This window comes from Apus apus, chromosome 7 (assembly GCF_020740795.1).
Source record: "Apus apus isolate bApuApu2 chromosome 7, bApuApu2.pri.cur, whole genome shotgun sequence".
In the NCBI taxonomy this organism is placed as follows: Eukaryota; Metazoa; Chordata; class Aves; order Apodiformes; family Apodidae; genus Apus; species Apus apus.
Window position 1 is genome coordinate 21,743,793 of NC_067288.1, and position 21,373 is coordinate 21,765,165.

Sequence of the window (21,373 nt, forward strand, 5' to 3'; positions counted from 1 at the left end):
TGAAAACAGCCACAAACAGCAGGGAGAGAGGGGAGTTGCTGCTGGGGGGGCTGCAGGGATGTCAACAAGAACATGGGGCCATAGTTTGGGGAGCAGGCACAGCTGTGCAGAGTCAGCCTGGTGCAAACCCACCCTGTGACCGACTCCAGACCCTCCAGAGCGGTGAACCCCCCACCTGCCTGCTGCTCCCCCAAAGTCCCCACAGGTACCTGGGCACCGTGAAGCACCCAGCACGGGCACATGTGCCCCTTAGCATGTCCTGCCCCGTGGGATTTGGGACAGCAAGGAACAACCCAGCACAGCCACAAGCCATTTCTTCACGGGTCCCTGGGGACCCGCAGCCACCGCCTTTGGTCTCCTCCCTTTGCTCATCCCATGGTGCCCGTGCTCGTCGCCCGGGCAGCGAACACAGCGCGGCACCTGCGGGGGGGGAGCGACCTTTCGGCACACGCACCGTGCGGCGGCCTCGCGTCCCCGGCTTCAAACACCCCGCACCAGCTCCCGCACCCACACGGCGCCGCGCCAAGTGTGCCCGCCCTGTCCCTGCCCGGGAGGGAACCCACCGACCCCTCCGCCAGGGACGCTGCCCCACGGCGGAGCAGGCGGCTTTGCGGCCCCCGGGGCACCGGCCAGCGGCCCGTTGAGCGCCGGGGAGGAGCGAACCGACCCGCCCCTGCAGGGCCGGCCCCTGCCCCGGCATCCCCTTCGCCCGCAGCCTTGACCCCGGTGAGCGAGCCCGGGCCCCGCAGGGCCCCGCGGGCTGCGGCGGCGGGGCCGGGGGTGGCAGGGCGGGGGGAGACGGGGCGGGGGGATGGGGAGAGGCGGCGGTGGTGCCAGCAGAGCGGGACCGATGCTGATCCCGCAGGGCACAGAGGGGGAAAGGAGGGCAGGGCGGGAGGGAGCACCGGCTCCTGCACGTGTTCTTGCCGGGACAGGGGTCCCAGCAACCATCCCCCTCCCCAGGCTGGTGTAGAGCAGCTGGGGCTCCCGTCTGGAGCCCCCTCAACCCCCAGGGCAGGTGGGGTGCCCTGGGTGCAGTACAGTCCCCCCTCAGGCTCACAGTGGCCTGTGCCCTGCCCAGCGCCCAGCCCTGTTTTGGGGGAATGTTGAAGCGGGTCTCCTCCCACACCCCGATGCACGTTTGTGGGGTCTGGCGGGGGCAGCTGGTGTGTGGCATGGGGTCAGGAAGCCTTAGTGGGAGGTTCTTGAGGGTAGGCTTAGTGAATTTTTGGGCAGGTCTTTTTGTCTCCCATTCGATGGGATGGTTAATTGGGGCAGAGGAAGGTCACCTTATCTGCAACGTTCCACCTGCTTCACCCTCTGTGCCCCTGGGGCAAGGTCACTGCCCCAAGCCTGAAACAGGGCAGTTCCATGCTGTCACTGTTAAACAGGAAGGGCACATCAGCCTGTTGTGACTCCCTGCTCCCCCCCCAGCCATTTGTGGGACACCACTGACAAACTCTGGGGCAACACAGGAGCCCTTTAGCTGTAACCAGCATGTTGCTCTGTGTTTACCAGCCCAATCTCCACCTTCCTGGTACAGGACATCCCTCCCCACAACCCTTGACCCCATAGTCTGCTTACACATGCAGCACACCTCCCTCACCTGGATTCCCCCAGGAATCTCTGCAGAACATGGCTCCAGAGGGGAGCTGCTGTGGTCAAGGGTCGCAGCTTTCCTCCTCTGTGACCCCAGGCATAGGGCAGGGCAGCACAGCAAAGGGGTGCTGGGACAGCTCAGCATCCTCAGGCAGCACTTTGCAGCTGGTTCCAATTGTGGGTGCTCTTGCACAGCACATATTGGCTTGCGAGACCTAGTTATTTAAAATATGCATATTTAAAGGGTGCAAATGTACATCTGTGTGCCTCTGTGCATGCAAACGCACCCAGGCTCTGTGCAAGGTGGAGGAATGGCTCCTCCCCACAGCTAGCGAGCCCCCCCCTGACCCCGTGTGTCCTCCCTGCAGCCTGCCCAGCCATGGCAGCCTCGCTGATCCGCCCCTGCTTCATCTCCCTCCACGTGCCCTACAGGCAGGTCTGGGCCCAGGACTTGGCCAACACCTTTCGCTTCCAGCCGGTGGCCGTGCGGGAGACGCGGCGGGCGCGGCAGCTGGCCCTGCGACGCGGCTCCGCCGTCTTCCTGGTCAATGAGCACCTGGCACCGGGAGCCACCAGCACCTCCTCCTGCGATTTCCTCTATGACGTGGACCCCCGGCCCACCTTGGGCACAGCCTCCAACATCTGCTTCGAGGTAGATGACGTGCCAGGGGTCTGCAAGCGGCTGCAGAGCCAGGGGTGCTCCCTGCCAGTGCCTCCCACGGAGGTGAGGGATGATGGTGGCTCTGTCACCTACGGCGTGGTGAGTTCCATTGTGGGCAACGTCAGCCATACCCTTCTGGACCGATCCCGATACTCGGGACCCTTCCTGCCTGGCTTCCAACCCATCCAAGGAGCCCCCTCAGCTGCAGGAGATGGGATTGAGATCAACCACTTTGACCATATCACGTATGTCTGCCGGCGGGGCAGTGCCCGGGCAGCTCTGGACTGGTACCAGCGCTGCTTCGGCTTCCACCGCTTCCTGCTGAACCCACAGGAGAGGCCAGCTGAGGGGTACGTGCTCAGTGGGCATGGGGTGGGCATGCTGCTCCTCGCACTGCAGAGTGCCCAGGGTGCCCCAGCACACAGCTGCAAGCTTGTTCTTGCTGAGTCCCGCTCAGAAGTCAGCACCAACCAAGTCGACACCTTCCTGAAGCAGCACGGCGGGGCCGGGATCCAGCACGTTGGCCTCCACACCACCGATATCGTCGCCACGACCAGGGCTTTGCAGCAGGGGGGTGCACGGTTCTTCACACCCCCTGCCACCTATTACAGCCAGAGGGGCAAAGCAGAGGAGATCCAGGGTGCTGGGCAGGACCCTCACACGCTGGCAGAGCTGGGCATCCTGCTGGACACCAGGGTGCCCGGGGACAGGGGCCAGCTAGGTGCTGATGCCACAGAGAGCCCTTCCCAGGAATATTTGATGCAGATCTTCACTCATCCCATCTTCTCCGAGGAGACCTTCTTCCTGGAGCTCATTGACCGACGGGGAGCACCTGGCTTTGGGGAAGGCAATATACGGGCACTGTGGAAAGCTGTGCAGGTCTATATGGACCAGCAGCAGTAGTGGCAATGGTGCAGTGCTCCTCCCTCAGCTTCCTGTCCTCTCCAGCCCAACCCTCTGCAGAGATATCAGCAGAGGCCTGTGGCATGGCCCAGGTTGGCAGGGACCAAGGGAAGTCTCCAGGTCAACCCAGAGCCAAGTTCAGTGTGCCAGCAGGTTGCTTAGAGCCAGGCCCAGTGTGGCTCTGAGCATCCCCCGGGATGGAGGGCAATTTTTCCCCTTCCCTGCGTTCCCATTGAGTTATTGGCCTCATGTGAAGAACTTTCTGCCTTAATTTCATCTTGATCTAATCAGACATGTGCCTGCAGCATGGCCAAGGACACTGCTGTCAGAACACCCCTAGATGTAAAGGGATGAGAGGCTGCCAGAGGGGAGTGGATAATCTGGGGGCCATGGATACTGCAGCTTGTCAACAGTTACCACCCAGAGCATGGCCAGCCCATGTGCAGATCAAGTGGTGGCCTCTTGCTGCTCCCAATTAAAGAATTAACCTAGACTCACTGCTTTGGGGTTTTTTTTCTCTTCTCATTTAAGATCTACCGAGTGCCAGGTGAGGATGAAAAGGCCCTTTCCACCCCTTTCTCAGCATCACCAGCAGTTAATGCTCAGCCAAGGGACTCCTGGGTGCGTTAACCAAGAAACCAGTACTGTCCCTCACCCAGATGCACACGTCCTGACAGCCATCCTCATCTTCAGCCACAGGCTGCCTGACAGTCCCAGCTTAGCACAGTGCAACAGAGGTAGAAAGTCACTTTAAAAACCTCCACATGCTTCAGGAGATTTATTATTAAAAAGCCTGTGGTTCAAGTTCATTAGAAACAAGTATATTATATAAAAAGGTCTGTTGGAGGCCAGGAAGGCTATGGCAGCATCCACAGTCACTGGCTGGTGGCCAAGGTGCACGTGAACAGGCTGGGGGAGCAATGCAGACCCAGCCTTCCTGCTGCCAGAGAGACACCCCAGCTGCTGTGAGCCCACAGTGCCAGAGCAAGGGCTGCACTGGACCAAACCACGCCAGGAGGGCTCCAGCTAAGCAGGGAGGTCCAGTCTGGCTCCAGGTCAAGTCCAGGACCACAGTGGCCACGTTAAGGCGCAATTCCCACAGGGGAGCTGGTGGACTCTACACAAGGAGGAACTGGAGATGCAGCAGTATGGGGGACACCATCCCCATGCCTTAGGCAGGACTCCCTGCAGCACGGATCTCCACTGGTCTCAGCTGTCAAAGGTGCTGTCATGGGGAGGTGGGTGGCCGGAGGAAGGCACGGAGCGAGAGCTGCTTCCCAGTGTTCCCTGCTCCTTGCAGCTTTGTGCCCCGCTTCCGCTTGGAGCCCTGTGGGAGACACACAAGGTCTAAGCCAAACCCCAAAGCCTACAAGGATTGCCTTTGAGGCAATCAGGGACCCTAATATTAGGGACATCCAGGGGCAAAGCCAGTAGACACAGTCCTGCCCCAGGTTGGGGGTGCTCCTTGGCCTGACCCCACAGCCCAGGGGGGCTCCACAGCAACCCAGAGCAGCTCCCAGGGCTGCACCCCCTCCAGCAATGCCCACCTTGCCTGGGCTGCTCTCCTCCTTGCACTGCTTCTCACGCACTTTCAGCACCTGAAGGAAGCACAAGAGCCCAGAGCTGGACTGCAGCCAGGTCCTGGAGCCAGGACAGCCCACAGAGGCTGGAGGGGTACCCAGGACCCCATGGAGACACAGGGAAGGGAGGAAAGGCCCAGGTTCCCCCAGTACCTTCTTCATGGCTGTAGACACAGCTGAGGTGTGGAACTCCTGCTCTGTCACCCAACGGAATGGGGACAAGGCAGGGTCCACGGTGATGTCCCCATCCAGGGGCAGGGAGTAGACCACATATGTCTGATGGATGTGAGAGAAGATGTGGACAACCTGTGAGATGATGGGAATACAGGGAAATGGGCAGGTGGCAGGGGATGTACAACTTGCTCAGCTGGCTCATTAGTGCACTGAGTCAGCCAGGGCCCTAAGAAGTAGGCAGGGCTTGGGAGGGGTGACAGCAGGGAAGAGGGACCCTCTTCCCCCTGTGCTGTGTCCCCTGTGGCCAAGCACAGAGAACTCACACCTCTGGCTCCAGGTTTACCTCTCCCATGAGCTGCAGGCTTCCTGCTGCCACAGGCTGCCCCATCCAGGCCTGGAGGTGATCTGCCAGCATCTCCCTCTGCTTCTCCTCCTGCAGACCCTGGGCCAGTGGGAAGCTGGGGAACTCCCAGAGTCCAGCCAGGAGACCTGGGAAGAAGGAACAACAGGGATATGAGCCAGCAAGAGGAACATGTAGGGACACTGAGTCTCATCATGTCCCACTCCCAGGCTGCTCTGCCCCTCATGCAGTTGCCTTTACCACCCTCGTGCCCAGCCCCATTACCTGAGCTGGGTCTCTGCACGATGAGAAACTCGGCAGCCCCGTGGCAGCCCCTCCGCTCCAGCACACATGTGGCTGTTCGTTCCAACCGCGGCTGCTTCTTTGCAGCTTTCCGGGGGAAGTTGGTCACCCCCAGGCTGCTGTCCCATGGCTCTGTGGCTGGGGGGCACAGGGGACAGCCCCCAGCACCTGCAAACACCGATTCAACAGTCACCACAAGACCCAGACTAAGAACCACAACAGGGATCTTCCCAGACACTTACCACAGTCCTCAACATCAGGCATCGGGGCAGGTTTTGAAAACAGCTTCTGAGAGGCAAAGGCCAGCTCCTTTTCCACCTGCATGGGGGGACAGAAACTGGGATGGGCTCATCTACCAGCCCACCTTGTCCTCATGCATGGGGACCCCTTGGGGCTGGCAGCTAGTAAGGATACAGGACACAATGCCCGATCAAGAACAGCCTGCAGCACTGGTCTAGGACAGGGATGGCTTGTAAGAAGCTTCAGAGGGGATGCAGGGTTACCTTTTGCCACCCCCCTGGGACAGCTAGCAACCCCCAACCACCCAGAGGCAGGAACAAGACAGACTTTGGGGCCATACTTACCCTGTGCCGTGCTTGGCAGTGCTGCTTCACAGGGCACTCCCCACACAGCGGGGCCTTGGGAACACACACAGTTGCCCCCAGCTCCATCAGGGCTTGGTTAAAATCCCCTGGGCGGCTCCTGTCTACCAGGGCATTGGCCATGTCCCTGGGAGAAATGGCAGTGAGGGACATGGGGCTCTGCAGGGATTGCCCTGGGACCTCTGCCTACCTTCTGCCTGGAAGTGGGGATGCTCCCAGGTAGACAGAGGCAACACGGGTCTTTTCTCCATCACTCCTAGCATCACCAGCTTCCCAAGAGCTCCCACACCCAGGCCTCTGTCCCTTTGCAGGTTTAGCTCCCCATGGCTCCCCCAGATTCCTGCCCTCAGCCATCAGCAAGCAGAGTCAGAACTGGCACAGCTGGGAGCAGGGATGGAGCATTCCCCTTACCAGAGCCGGTCAATGACAGCTGGGCTGCTGGAGTCAGCACCGATGCACCGCAGGCGGCACAGGACCCGGATCACGTTCCCATCCACGACACCGGTAGCCTGGGGGCAGGAGCTGAGGTTACCCTGCCAAGAGGTACCCGTGCTCCCAGCAAGGCAGGAGCTGAAGTGCTCCCAGGAAAGAGCAGGGGACACATGTGGCCAATTCACAGGCCAAGCTGGGCAGTGGGAGGGACACCCTGAAACTCAGGGGAGAGTCAGAGCCAAGCACAGCCCTGGGGAGTCCCTGGCTCATCAGACCTGCCAGCAGGACCCTGCCAGGAGCAGGGCCATGGCAGAGCAAGAAGACATGTCCCTGCTGACCACTGAGGCCCAGCTCTCACCTGCCCATACGAGATGGACGCAATGGCTCCTGCTGTGTATCGGCCCACTCCTGGCAGCAGCTTCTGCAGGGCCTCAGCTGTCCTGGGCATCTGGCCATCCAACTCAGACACCACCTAGCAGTGGAGGCTAGGGTCAGGGGATCAGCTGGGGTGTGTGCATGGCAACCCACTTTAGCCACAAGGTGACAGGATCCCAGCCTCTGTAGCCTCATGGCAGCAGCACACAGCCCCAGCAAGGCAGGGCAGACAGGAGTCAGCACCAACCCACGGCCCACAGAGGGCTTCAGAAATGCCTCCCCCACCCCAGCACCGGTGCACCTTCTTTGCTGCCTCCTGCAGACGTTTTCCTCTGGAGTAGTAGCCAAGTCCTGCCCACAGCTCGTTCACCTCCTGCTCCAAGAGACACGGAGAGGTGTTAGATGAAGAGTCATGAGGGCAGGGATAGAACCCGGCCCCAGCAGTGCTCACCTCCAGGGACGCCTGTGCCAGAGCCTGCAACGTCGGCCACTTCTGCAGTAGAGAGGGAAGGGGACAAATTAGGGACAAGCAGAGCTGTGCTCTACAGCTAGGGATCTGCCACAGGCAGCGGACAAGGTCTCCAAAAAGGGAGGACAGGACTCTGTAAGGAGCAGTCACCTGCATCCAGCGGTTGTAGTAGTCGATCACTGTAGCCACCTGCGTCTGCTGCAGCATGATCTCAGACACCCACACTGCAGGGAGCAGGGCAGGAATCAGAGGAAAGGCACCAACATCACCTTGTGCCAAGGCCACATTAGCACTGGCTACAGGCACCACACCAGCATCCAACCCATGAGACCCCTTCCCAGCCCCTGTCTTCCCCACAGGAGCTCCCTCAGGCCCAAGCTGGCTCTCATACACCCCCAGCTCAGTGGGGCTTGGTGGCTGTCCTGGCCAACATAGGCAGCTTGTTCCAAGGATGCAACTGAAGCCACATTTCTTCACAAGGCCATACTGCACACCCACATCAGGGGGCAGCAGGGACCCCACGTGCACTGGGGTCACCATCCCTGCTCCTCACCTGCGTACGCCCGTCTGTCGGCATCCGGCTCTGCTGCAGCCTGACGGGAAGAAGATGGAGCAAGAGAAACAGAGTGGTGCAGAACCCCACTACAGAGGGGACACGCTTATGGAATATGATCTTGTGGTGTCTTATGAACACTGCATAGGAGACTATATGGAAATAATTCCCCCAGGTGCTCAGAACTTCTGAATTTAGATTAAATTAAGCATCAGCCAAAGCACTTTCTCCCTGATGAGGGACTTCATGCATCTCCCACCTCAAGAGTTTACCTTACAGGTTCAAAAATCCCACCAGAGGAGCTGTCCCAGCCTTGAGCCCCTCTGCACTGAAGCGATTGAAGGCAGATATAAACCCCATGGAAGGGGTGTGCAGTTCCCAGCACCATCCCGACAGATGCTGCTGTAAAGCTGACACCCACCCCAGCACCCTGATTGCCACCTGACCTCTTGTTGCCAGGCCAAGTTACAGAGCAGGCAGGAGCTCTAATAAAAACGTTCAGCAGGCTTAAAGGAAAATGCCAGAAAGCATTTTCCACGCAGTGCTCACTGCTGCACGATGCCAGGGAGCAGGAACAGAAACGGGCTCCAGGCTGGAGCTGGTGTTTTTTTCACCCTGTGCTCTGCTTTACTGCTGGTTCCCAGGGACCGGCTACACAGCGCCCACCCACCCCGGAACTGCCAGGACTAGCTGGGAGCACGCTCCCGTTTGCCAGCAAATTCCGCGCACCTAGGGATGCCCCGCACAGGGGAGGGCACCCCGGTCACCTCGGCGCTGCTTCCCCTTACCAGCCTCCTCCAGGGAAGGTCCCGCTTGAATTCGTCGTACCAAGCCAGCAGGTTCCTGCGCAAGGCCTCGACCTCAGCCAGGTCGCTGAAGAGATGCCGGGCGGGCGAGGGAGCAGGCGCGGGGAGCGGGGCCCCTGCAGGAGAGCGGCGGGGGGGTCAGGGCGGGGGTCCCGGCTGCAGCCCGGGGTCCCAGGGAGGTTCCCTTCCGCCACTCCAGCCCTCCCGCTACCGGGCACCTCGGCGGGGCGCCGCGCCCCTCCTGCTCCGCGCCGCCGGGCCCGGCCTCCCGGCGCCCCGCCGCAGCCCCCCGGCAGCCGCCGCCCGCAGCGGGACCATGGCCGGGCCCGGCGGCGCCTCCGCCACGTTCCCGGGAAAACGTTTCCCTCCCCGCGGGCAAATCAGAGCGCGCGGCCCCGCCCCCCTTCCCGCGCCAGCCAATCGGAGCGCGGCGGAGGGGGAGCCCCACGAGGGGGCGGGGCCACGCTCAGCGCCGCAGCCAATCAGCGCCGTCCCTGCGCTGCTCCGCCCGTCGCAGCGAGGACCCCGGCGGGGGACGGCGCGGGGCGCCCGCTCCGTGCGCGGCGCGTTCCGGTTGAAAAGCGGTTCTGGAAAGGGGAGCGATCCCTCTGGCGGGCGCGGGAGCCGGGAGGGCCGCGCGGGCAGGCGGGGCGGGGCGGGGCGGGCAGGGCCCGGGCAGGCGCGTGTGCGGAGGCCGCGGCCATGGCGCGGGTGCCGGTGGTGGACGTGCAGAGCGACAACTTCGCGGAGCTGTGGCCCTCCATGCTGCTGGCGCTGCGCTCCGCCGCCTTCGTGGCCGTGGACACGGTAAGGGGGGCCGGGGGGGAGCGGCGGCGAGCGGCGGCGCGGCCGGGCCCGCTGACGGTGTCTCCCCGCAGGAGCTGAGCGGCCTCGGCGCCAGGAAGTCCCTGCTGAGCCCGTGAGTGTCCGGGCGTGCGGGGGGGGGGGGGGGGGGTGGCCCAGCCGGACTTACCGGCTGAACGTGTTCCTGGGCACGCCCGTCCGGTACCGGGTGCCGGTTCCGGGGGCGGCCGGCGCGGGCAGGAACCGTCAGCTCCCGTTGTCCCGCCGCCCAGGTGCATCGAAGAGCGGTACCAGGCCGTCTGCAGTGCGGCCCGGACCCGCTCCGTCCTGTCCCTCGGCGTCGCCTGCTTCAAGCAGCTCCCGGAGCAGGTACGTCCCGGGCCCGCGAACCCGCCCTTCCCCCTGACTCCCGCCTTCCCAGGGAGCACCGGGACTCCGCTGGGAGACGGGATACAGCCCACCCGTGCCCTGTGCGCTCCCCCTGCCTTTTCCGGCAGTCCCCGGTGACGAGTGCCCGTGTCTCTGCCCGCTCTCCCTCTGCAGCCCGAGCACACCTACCTCTGCCAGATCTACAACCTGACGCTCCTCTGCACGGAGGATTACGTGGTGGAGCCCCAGTCGGTGCAGTTCCTGGTGCAGCACGGCTTTGACTTCAACAAGCAGTACTCCCAGGGGATCCCCTACCACAAGGGCAACGACAAGGTACAGAAGAACTTGCCTTCAGACCCTTCAGCTTGTTCTGCTTCAGGCTCCGGTGAGCTTCCTGGCTTCTCCCAGTCCTGGTGTCCCTCACACAGCTGCTGAGGGAGCCGGGCTCACACTGGGGGCTGGAGTGCAGCATCATCCCTGTCACCTCCCTGCCAGTTTTTATCACTTGCTTTGCCAGATTTAGGGCTTCTGTTTGCTCAAAGTCACAGCTGAGGGTAGTACTGTGCTACAGCAGGTTCTGAGGACTTCCTGGGGCAATGGCAAGTCAAGGCTTATTGACTCATCCTTCTTGCAGGGCAACGAAAACCAGAGCCGGAGCGTTCGGACATTTTTTCTGGAGCTGATACGAGCCAAGAAGCCCCTCATCCTCCATAACGGCCTGATTGATCTGGTCTTCCTGTACCAGTGTTTCTATGCTCACCTCCCAGACAAGCTTAGCACCTTCACTGCTGACCTCTCGGAAATGTTTCCAGCAGGAATATATGACACCAAATATGCTTCAGAGTTTGAGACTCGCTTTGTAGCATCCTACCTGGAGTATGCTTACAAGAAGTGGTAAGCAGGGCTCTGGTGTTTAAAACTTACAGGAAGAAAGGCCAAGGGAGCATCAGTGTTTTGTTTGTTTTTCTAGGCAAGGAGTCTTTGTATACCCCAATGAGTGAAGAAAAGCACTTTTCAGGTCACTCTGCCACATGGTCTTCTCGTTTCTAGGATGGCTGCTGAGTGTGTAAGGCTGCGTTTTGTAATACTACTTATCTGTTCAGTGGGCAGCTGCTGAAAGAGGATCTCAGTCTTCTGCTGGCAGCTGTTTTGACCACAGAGTGACCTGATCTAACTGAAAAATTGATGCACTGTGTGGCCCTGGTCCAGCAAAGCCACAGGGTTGTTGTAGGAACACCCGCAGAAGAGAGACTCTTAAAGCTCAGCTGGAGAGCACACAAAAGCAGGGCTGTTCCTGTGGGTTGTAACTGGGTTCTCTAAGGGATAGTGCAGTTAAAGGGTGGCTGCTCCTGATGCTGACCAGCTCTGTCACAGGTCCTGCACATGACACTCACTTATGGTCAGCTACAACTCCCATCACTTTCCTTCCAAGCAAAGGCTGTGTTCATGTTCCAGGGCATCCTTTCTTGCTTCCTACCCCCAGCTCCTAAAGGGTATCTTCCAGGCACACACATTTTTAGAAACAGAGATGTCTGTCTGCTTCACGTGTCACTCTGGCCCATTCTGCACTCCCTGCACAATCTACACAAGCCCCTTGAAACTCCAGTAAACTGAAGTCACACTCCATGCAGAGCAGAAAAGGTATTTTTAGGGACTGTTATATATCAGGAAATGCCATTTTGACAGGTCTGAAAACATTTAAGATGGCTGTCCTCTAACATGAAAATACTTTGTTTTGACAAGATTGAAAATACTGTTTAAATCTTTTAACCTGCAATTCTAGTTACATGGAGCCTTCCAAAGGCTTTGGGCCTTTTAGTCAGCTGTTGGGACACAACAGCTCTTTTCTCACACGATGGAACATTTCCTTGGTGCCTACATTGTCCAGATTTGACCTGTCTGGGCAGATCCTGCTGCATGCTCTACATAATTCATTTTGGGGCATTTCTTCTTTGTCCACTAATATTATGAGATCCAAGACATATCTTACCATCCTTAATATTTAAAACCAAACTACGTGTCCCTTTCTCCCACAGCTTCACCAGAGACAATGTTGTCCCTGTCTGTATGTCAGCATAAGAGAAACCAACCTTTAAGTCAGCACAGAAACAAGTACTCAAGCTGTTCTCCCAGGACTGAGTTTCTCTCCAACAGGCTGTTGAGCTGGCTAGAGCTCAGGAGCAGGAAACTAGTGGAGTTGAGACTTGGTGGAGAGCAGTGTGTTTGCACCAGCTCCATGTACCTTCAGTGAGTTAACCACAGAGTAACTGTACTCTTGTTTGTTCCAGCAAGCGAGAGAATGACAAGCTGAAGGACTCCAGAGGCCAGCACCTCACCATTGAGTTCTGCAACTACCCTGCCAACATGTCCCATTACATTGACTATCGGCACTGCTCTCTGGAAGAAAGCAGCCACAATGTGGGAGGGGAAAATAAGGTCCCAGTCTGTGAGAAATTTTCTGTAAGTAACATGAATCCCTGCTTGCTTTCTGGGTCCATGGAAAGAGCCACATGTGACCAGAGCAGGAAGTGGTAGGAAAGCACCTCCCCTTGCCTGCTTCACAAGATCTTCTGCCTCGAAAGACTTCACAACAGAAAGCATGGTCTGTTTGGAGGCACTGAATTCCACAGATTACATTAGACAGATTTTATGGCCCTAAACAGTGGGATGGTACAAGGTACAGTACCCATTGCTGTCTTGGGAGGGCTGCAAGTCCTGAATTAGTTTTTCTTGTCCTCTGAGCAAGAAATGCCACCTCTTCCCTCCCCCGTATCTTGATTAGATATAAAAAAAGCATTACCTGTCTGCAGCTTCTGGGTGTGATTCACAGCATCTTGGGTCCTGGTTCTGCTACAGCAGTAAATGGAGAGCCCATCAGATCATAGCTGGTTTCAGATGCTTCAGGGAAAAACGGAGCTCCTTCAGATGTTGCCCATTACCATCACAGAACAACATAGGCTGGGGAAACCTCTGGAAGTTTCTCACCCAACCACCACCTCAGTGTTGCTTAGAACTTTGCTTGGTGAATTTTGAAAATCTCTAAGGACAGAGATTACAAAACCCCTCCAAGCCCCTGTTCCGGAGTCTGACTGCTCATTGTGGAAAATGTTTTTCTCTATTTACCCAGAATTTTCCCTGACTTGTCACCACTGCACCTTTCCTTGTGCTTCCATCAGTTCAGCTCCATCTCTTGTAGGACCTCCTCTTTAGGTAGCTGCAGACAGCAACTAGATATCCCCATCCCCGTAGCCTTTTCTTTCCCAGGCAGAACAAACCCAGCTTCCTCATCCTTTCCTGATACATTGTGTGCTGTGTGCTTGCTGCAGTTGGTCTGTGCCTTTCTAGTGTTGTGAGGCTGTAACTGGACATGTTGCTCCCAACAGCCTCACAAGCCCTCAGCAGAGGGGAATAATTAGTTCTGCTCCAGGTTGTGGTGAGAAGCTGCTCTAACCAGGAGACTGGTGGCTACAGAATTCTCTCTCTCTCCCTAGGCCTATGGCTGGTGTCCAAAAGGGATGAAGTGTCCACATTCTCATAACATTGACCTCATAATTGAAGAGGACGACAAGCTTTGGGAGGAGAAACGGAAGAAACGGAAACACAAATGGAAGCGTCGGAAGAACACAGAAGAGCCTGCAAAGACATCTGAACAGGAAAGCTCAGGGAAAGAAATGGAGGTAGCTCAGAATGGAGAGGAGGGACCACCACAAAAGCAGAGCTGCTATGAGCCTGCAGCTGCTGCAGAGCTGGCAGAGATCACTCCCAACACTGAGAGCAGACTGCTGGAGAACTCCATGGACACGGAGCCTGAAGTCAGCTTAGACACCAGTGCACAACAGGAAGAAGATCTGGAGAGCACAAAAGGAACTGCTGACCAGGTGGCAGTTGCTGCGAGCCCTTCTGCCAAGGGAAATGTCTCTGAGAGTGACCAAGTGGAGGGGAAGTCTGAGGTTCCCACTGCGGGGGGTTCAGCCAATCACTCTGACATCCCTGAGACTGAAGCAGCATGTGTTGCAGGAAAGGAAAAGGAGACCCATGGTCCACCTTCACAGGGGGGCACACACCGAGCTGGCTTTGATGCATTCATGACTGGCTATATCATGGCTTATGTCTGGATGCTCAAAAAAGGAAAAAACACGGACGCTGGTGCAGAACCCTGGTTGCCAGACTGCCACAATAAACTGTACCTCAGTGGGAAATCTGTGCCACTTCAAATAGTGAAGAGCTTGTTTTCTAAATCTTCCAAAGCTCACAGCCAGAAGATGAAGTTGGCCTGGGCCACTGGATAGAGCTAGAAGACTCCTCCCTGAATTATTTTTTTTTTTCACCCTCAAGTTTCGAAGTTCTTTATTCCATCAAGAACTGACCAAAAGGGGAGCAGGTTTCTTACTTCTGTTGGTTGTGTTTTTTTTTTTCCTTCTGATTGATTAAACTGCTCTCAATTGAAGTTCCCTCTGCTGTTCCTTAGTGGCATGCTGGGCTGTGAAGGCTGGAGAAGTGAGGGGAAAAAAGCACTAGGGTTGCAAGTTTCAGTTTAGTGCTCTGCACTCACAGTGGGTTTTTAAAAAACAACCTAGGGTTGCCTCTCTGGAAAGACCATATGCTAGCTACTTCATTGTAGATTTCACCTCTTGCAGAAGGTGATAATCACACAATAACAAGAGGAGACAGAGGCCAGAGATTTCCCACTTCGTAGTAATTTAGAGCCCCAGCCTCCTCCCAGATCTTGCCTTTATCCTTACTGCACCTACAGCTTTACATGCTGCCACTTAACCTAATGGTTTAGGGTGGGGAAAAACCTTTCCAAAAGGAACATATGCTAAAGCTAAAAGTCTTAACTACAAAACACATCTGAAACCTCCAACAAGCTGCTGACCCATACAACCAGCTTGATGGAAAACGTGATCAACAGTCACTGGAGGAAGATGTGATGGTTCTGCCAGACACCAGCTGAAAGCAGGGTAGCTCTTCAGGCAAAGCATACATTTTTATGAATGTTTAGTCAAGCGTTCCTGCTTTCAGTCACTGCTGGTAGGGTAATTCCCTGTAACCCTCATAAAAATTATTTCCTATGGTCTCCTTAAACTGCACTGCTTCCTGTGCCACTGAAGCTATTCTGAAGGGCTAGTGGAGGGCAGGCTGAGTGCCATCAAAAGCCATCTTCTTTTGTCAGTCACAGTCACTGCCTACTCTTCAGAGTGCCATGATGCAGAGCAGAAAAAGTTATTGAGTCTTATGGATTTAATAGTGTGACACTTCAGTAAGATGCAGGAGATAAATAATACTGAATATGGATGACAGTTCTCCCTGGTTATAATTCAGCACTAACAGTGAATACGATCTCAAGCCAGGTATTCCTGTCATCCAGAACTGAACTAAGCCTTTGAGCCAGCTTTTTTTCAACCTAGAGTTGCTCTCTTAATCACAAGACTCAGGCCTTGATTTTATTTTTATTTTGAAAGCAAGTTGGGAAAGTTTACAAAACCTGACCAAGAAAAAATTATGAAAATATTTAACTGGATTCATCTTTGGTTACTTCTTATTGCAGTTCCAATAAAACATACACCATTTCTATCGTTCAAAAAAAAAAAAGCCAGAAGTCAATCAACATAAAAACAAAACGTGCTTTCTTTACATATTCATAAATACCCACAATATTAGAAAAGTTGTTTTGCAAAGATTTTTTTTCTGGCAGTGTTAACTTACTATTATACACAGGCTACAAACTTCTTCCTAAGCCTTTAATTACAAGTTGAGCTATTTACAGACTGCAAAATATTAAGACGTAAAACTCCTTCATAAATACGAAAATAGATCATCTCGCAAAGATCTTTATACTTAATCAAATATCTGGCTGCCCCTCCTCCTAAAAAAAAAAAAGGTTATTTGTTTTGCATAGAAATGTAGTGACATGCAATATAAACAATAGCGTTAAGTGCAAACAGGAATTATTCAAGTGTCTTTAGTTGTACTGGCAAAAAATACCAATGTTCTGTTACACATCGTACATCAATGCCTCTCCAGTAAGTGTAAGTCTATGACAGCCCCTTGTCTGCACTGCTCTTGAGGGGCAGCAACTCACATGCATCCTCTTGCATTTCATCAACCTGCAACCACAACAAAAATAGCTTATAACAGACATTTAAATGAATTCTAAGTAGGAAGATTGAAAGTGAATTAAAAACGTTTTTGATCTCTTCAGGAAACTTAGCAATGTGTAGAAAGTGTTTTAAAAGAGCAAGAATTGCTCCCGTAGGAAAGTAAAAAATCATGATAAAATCCAATCACAATAAAACTCTGTCACATCACTATAAAGCAAGGAGTTTGCTGACTGCATGTCTGCGTTCATGTTCATCAGTAGCTGTCAGAAAATGGCCCCCAGTAGAAAAGCACCCTCAGGTAGGCAGAAAACCTAGGAGTATTTGCTAGGTGCAACCTAGATTCAGCTTTACACAACCAAAGATGTAGTGAGTCCCAACTGCATCAAGACCCTTGGAAATACCATTTTTTAGCAAGCACTTTGCTGTTTTTTGTACACATGCCTCCTTCCCATGCAGACCACAAATCCAGGAAAGGCCTGAGCCACACTATTCCTTCCCATTTCTCTTTCTGACATCTCCACCTCAGTACAAAGAGCTAGAAAAGTGGACAGATGTGCCCTATGCAGGTCAGCTGGCTGTGCTTAGAGTGCACATTTAAGAACATTAAATTTGAGAGCCATGATGCCTTCTGAGAGAGCTACTGAGGACAGGGAAACATCTTAAGAGACAGTGGTGTAAGAAAATAGATGAGGTCACTGGGACGGGTGCCATGGAGGTACCCACAGCCTGACTGCACAGGCTTTGCAGTCAGTGTCACAGAGGGCAACAGGCCTTCATGATGAGGTGTCAGTGCTGACAGCCAGGGCTAATGGAAGCCACAGAGCAGCCAGAGGTGTGTGTGTGCTCTCTGAGGAGGCTGCAAGCAGCTGTTGGAGGCTGGACAGCTTCCTTGCAGCTTGGTGATCCAGAAGTCAACCATTCCTCATTATTGCTTGTATGTCTGAAGCCACGCACCAAAACGCGCCTTGTGACAAGAGACGCTGGTGCTGATGGTTTCCCTCCCAAAAGATTACAACTGTATAAAACATAAAAAGATTTAAAAAAAAAAAGGCAAAAAAAAAAACAACAGGCACCAGGCAGTTGAGTTCTGCTGACTGCTCCCCTGTCCCCTGAGGAAACTGCACACACAGCGCCGGCCACACAAGCTGCTCTGCACTCAGCAGACACCAGCCCTGCAGACAGGAGAGAAGACAGACTGCTCTACAGACCAGCACCTTTGCGAGGCAGAGAGGTGTGAGCCAAAAGGGGTGATCTTGGTAAAGACAGGCATTTTCTCTTTCAAACTGCTAACAGCTGTCTAATCTGACGTGGCTTGTGCTAAGCAACACCAGGTTTCTTACTTAATTCTTCACAACCACTGCAAAGGGATTACTGCTGCTCAGATTAGTACTTATTTCACAAGAGGAAGTAATAATTGTATAGTTACCCACACCTCTGGAAAGATAAGCATTCTCAGCCAAGAAAGAACTAAGGCTTTCTCTTTCAACCTTTTCTTGAGATAGGAGAAGAGTAGGAATAGTCTTGCTTCTGTCAGAGACTAGCTTACATTTTCCATCCTTACAAGAGAGCAGGAAGAGAATGTAACAGGCTACCAGGGTGACATTCTGGTCTCCACTGCATCCCCATCAGGCTAAGCAGGCATGCAATCCATACCTCAGGAATGATAATATAGGTTACAAAAAAAAAAATATTAAAAAACCCACCCATGTTCTTGAGATAATGATAGTGGGAAAGGCAGGATGTTACACAAACATCATCACAGAGCAAGCTTTCCCATGAATCACCTCCAAGAGCAGGAATCTCTGATGTGGGTTCCAGCAAGTAGTATTAGAGCTTAAGCCACTGCTTTTTCACATGTACCTGCTGGTGGAAGGAAGAAAAAAAAACAACAACACAAAAAACCCAACACAAGCTAGAAAAAAGATCACGCTATTCAGTGACAAGAGAAGCCAATGAAGACAAGAGCTTCTTTCTGTAGGAGAAAAAAAAAGTTAATTTGGGACAAGCTAATTTTCTTCAGTTTGACAATTTAAAGCCTTTCTGTGGGTCTACTGTCTATCCTCCTCCAAGAGCACTTGAGTGGCTGCAACAGTGCTGATAACATCCCCTGGGCAGGGGACCCCTGTCCTCTATCAAGCAGTCTAGTTTTAAATAAGGAGCCATCATTACTGCAGTGATATCAATGAGATAGGATGTGATACCAGAGAGGCAGGTGAAAGTGACCCTTCTAGCTTAGTGGCAATAGTCAACAGTGATCTAGATACTGTACTGAACAATTCTGCAGAAACAGATGGTGATGTCTGTTCAGCTCTTCAGAGATAAGAGGCCACACCCCTAAAAAGCTCAGTACAACTGGTACTTTCAGTGGCAGTTTCTTCAGAAGCCCAGAAATGACAGTGCCTGGAATATGGCTCCCCTCTTGTGCTCTGGGTAAATCTTCCTCCACATCTGGGTTCAGGTTCATGAAGAGCTGTGCAAGGAGGAGAGCGGTGCTTACCATACCCTGCTTCCCTGCATTAATGTATTATACATCATTACCAAATCCCATGGGAAAATGAAACACCAGGGAACAGATTCTTCTTGTTAATCACAAAAGACTTGTCATGTGATTCAGCCTGCAAATTGTGACCAGCGTGAGGGGCTTTGTTTTTGCTGCTTTTGGGAAAAAAAAAAAGAAAAAAAAGAAAAAAAAAAAAAGAGAGCTTGTTTAATGCTGCAACAGCATTCCCAGCAGCTCTGGGACCACAGAGCATTCCTGTCAGCTCAACAGAGCTCTGAAAGATCTCTGTGCCCCTTTCTAAAACAGGCTCTGCAGGATCTGCAATGGTTTAGAGCAGCTGGTCAGAGGAAGAGGGAAAAGCTACAGGTCACTTTTTCTACACAACATGGAGCTTAAGGCCTTGACATGCTCCATGCTAGAATCCAGGTTGAACTGTTTACATGGTGCCTGATCTGGCTGCTGCCTCTTGGAAGGACACTGGGGCCCACACGGCCATTCTGGCTGGAGTAGTTCCCTCTCCTAATGCAAATCAGGGAAGGGAATAAGCACAGTTGGAAATAAAGTTAAAATAATCAGTCTCTCCAGACACTGTCTGCAGGTACTTGTTTGACAGCCAGTTTCTACCATCTGCTGAGCCTCTTTTGAATGTGAAGCCCAGCACTATAGAAAAACAGAGTTTAAATTACTGGGAACAACTGCTCCCTCAAGGACACATTCAGTTTGAGCCCTCTCTTCATATGTCACAAGTTGACTGTGTGCTGCCACTTGCTGAGATGTTGGAGGTCTGAGACAATGGGGCAGGACTGTCCCCATCCTGCTCCCTGAAGGGCCATGCCTCTCTCTTCAGCTTGGTGGAAGGACTAACACTGAGCAGAGGCTTTGTAGGCTCTAGCAGAGTATTTTTCAGTAGGTCATCTTCTATTTCCATCTCTTCAGAAGGGAGACAACCCACAAACACTTGTGAGGAGCCATGTCTCTCAGAATTCACTGAATTCTCAACTGGGAGCTTTTTGTAAGATAGTGGCTCAGGCTGGGTCAGAGCTAATGGTTGATTACATGCTGGATCTCCACATGTGTTCTCAACAGGGCAAAACCCATTCTCCTCCTGGGCCACTGGCCCATCTGAACAGTCCATATCCTCTTCTTGTCCTGGTACAGGAAAAAATTCTGGTCTGTGAGGCTTGGCTTGAAAGGGGGGAATCTCTGACACACCATATTTACTGCTACTCAGTTTTTGCCGAACCTCTGCACCCAGCTGGGCTGGGTCACACCTGCCAACAGTTGAAGACAGTCCCCCAAACAGGCCATATTCCTTGTGTGGCAATTCAGGAGAGAGTGGAAGTGATCTGCATCTCCTCCTAGGAAGAAGGGAAAATTCTTGCCAGTCTGTGCTATACGCTTGCCGGACCTGGGACTGACTGGCTTTCAGGCCTCCACCTGCCTCTGGAGAATGCAAGTCAAACACCAGCGAGATGACAGACTTGCTTGGCATGTCAAAGAATTTGATCTTCCCACCCTTGAGGTCCTCCCGGGCACTGAAGGGATTAACTTTCCGGCCTAACCCTTTGTTTGGTGTATAGTAAGGGTCCTGCACATTTATCTTCCTGGAAGGCTTGCGGGAGAAGATATCTGACTGGCTGCGTGACAACCAGATATTCCGACGTGGACGGGGTGACTTGGGTGGGATCTTATCATCCAGGGAACTCAGACGTTTTACTCCTGGTCCTTTTTCAATTGACCCTGAGTAGAAGAAAAGAAATACTCTTAGCTTAAAGGAGCTACATGCCTGTTCACTCACACAGCCTTCAGAACAACTGTAAAGAAAAAACTGCATTTCTGATGTTCCAAAGTATCTTCCATAAGCACGTTTGCCTATTCCTTACAAGTTCCTGCACAGCCACAAGGACACCATTCCCTTCTCCTCAGCATACTATTGGTTTCAAATGTGGAGGTTTGTCAGCGCTGCCTACAGAACCTTTTAAATGTAAAGCAGTCAAAAGTACATTTAAAATATTCTCTCTTCTTCACTCATGCCTCAGGTTATTTAGAAGTCATCTGGAAGACTTAAGGAAATGCAATTTCAGTTAATGCCATCTTACTTCCCCCTAGGCAGAGAAACCAGACTGCTTCATCATCATTTTATGATCAAATTTGCCACCCACATTGTGGGGGATGCTAGTTTGGCAAGACAATACTGTCTTCAGAAAAAGGAAAGGAAATAAACTATAGAAAAATTTTGTAGGAATTAATAAGTCCTTCCCTCTTCTATTGAAACTCTATTTTATGGCCCCTTCAAATCCCCTCACTGCCAGTACACTGACACAGCAGAGATGGCACAGGGTGGTTCTGGAGAACAACTTGCATGTTTCTAGATTTATCATCTTAGCTTCCAGCAGAGGTTGCTCAAGAGCTCTTGATGGTACTGACCATAAGAGAGGAAGTAAAAAACGTAAAATTAATTTGAACTTTTTCACCCTGATGGGAAAAGTCAAAACCAAAATAAATACCCTTCTTGATACCATGAAGAGTTTAAATAATTCAAATCTCAGTCTTCATTCAGTACATGATCCAATATAGAAACTAGGGATATGAGAGTTTGACTCTAAGGAATAGGACTTTAAAAGTTGCACACATGCATGTGTATTTATTTGTGCATGTGCACACATGCAAATAGATAAATAAAAGCTGTATCGCTAGAGCAGGATGAGAAAATTCCAGTTTTCAGAAAAAATGCTAACTCCTTGAGTGTATGGAACATGCATCTGCCATTGGCTCCTAAGGTGTCTCTAAAGAGCTGTAGTA

At 53.2% G+C, this 21,373-nt stretch overlaps 4 protein-coding genes across 7 annotated transcripts in view; 2 read left to right on the forward strand and 2 right to left on the reverse strand.

Moving 5' to 3' along the window:
* Window positions 1–700: 700 nt before the first annotated feature.
* HPDL (4-hydroxyphenylpyruvate dioxygenase like) lies at window positions 701–3,656 on the forward strand. Its single transcript, XM_051625316.1, has 2 exons — window positions 701–726; window positions 1,968–3,656. The coding sequence occupies exon 2, from the start codon at window positions 1,979–1,981 to the stop codon at window positions 3,161–3,163; it is 1,185 nt and encodes a 394-aa protein (XP_051481276.1). The 5' UTR covers window positions 701–726; window positions 1,968–1,978; the 3' UTR covers window positions 3,164–3,656.
* Window positions 3,657–3,926: 270 nt separating this feature from the next.
* MUTYH (mutY DNA glycosylase) lies at window positions 3,927–9,880 on the reverse strand. Of its 2 annotated transcripts, none has more exons than XM_051624734.1 (15): window positions 9,771–9,880; window positions 8,780–8,913; window positions 7,992–8,031; window positions 7,589–7,662; window positions 7,421–7,462; window positions 7,271–7,342; window positions 6,953–7,066; window positions 6,574–6,671; window positions 6,145–6,289; window positions 5,803–5,878; window positions 5,543–5,728; window positions 5,261–5,406; window positions 4,897–5,049; window positions 4,711–4,761; window positions 3,927–4,490 (listed from the first exon to the last, which is right to left on the reverse strand). In XM_051624734.1, exons 1-15 carry the CDS (start codon window positions 9,877–9,879, stop codon window positions 4,392–4,394), a joined length of 1,539 nt encoding a protein of 512 aa, XP_051480694.1. In that variant the 5' UTR covers window position 9,880; the 3' UTR covers window positions 3,927–4,391. The 2 variants fall into 2 exon arrangements, with proteins under 2 accessions (XP_051480694.1, XP_051480693.1); XM_051624733.1 differs by lacking the exon at window positions 9,771–9,880 and adding an exon at window positions 9,016–9,157 and having other exon boundaries at window positions 6,574–6,695.
* On the forward strand, window positions 9,389–14,417 carry TOE1 (target of EGR1, exonuclease). The gene is made up of 7 exons (XM_051624732.1): window positions 9,389–9,604; window positions 9,676–9,716; window positions 9,874–9,970; window positions 10,145–10,303; window positions 10,605–10,864; window positions 12,259–12,430; window positions 13,462–14,417. The coding sequence occupies exons 1-7, from the start codon at window positions 9,500–9,502 to the stop codon at window positions 14,257–14,259; spliced, it is 1,632 nt and encodes a 543-aa protein (XP_051480692.1). The 5' UTR covers window positions 9,389–9,499; the 3' UTR covers window positions 14,260–14,417.
* A 984-nt stretch (window positions 14,418–15,401) lies between these two features.
* The window catches only part of TESK2 (testis associated actin remodelling kinase 2), a 79,478-nt gene continuing 73,506 nt past the window's right edge, over window positions 15,402–21,373 (reverse strand). For all 3 annotated transcript variants that reach the window (XM_051624730.1, XM_051624729.1, XM_051624731.1), the window contains one exon: window positions 15,402–20,311. In XM_051624730.1, the coding sequence (XP_051480690.1) occupies window positions 19,305–20,311 (1,007 nt within the window). In that variant the 3' untranslated portion in view covers window positions 15,402–19,304. The remainder of the gene's footprint in view (window positions 20,312–21,373) is intronic.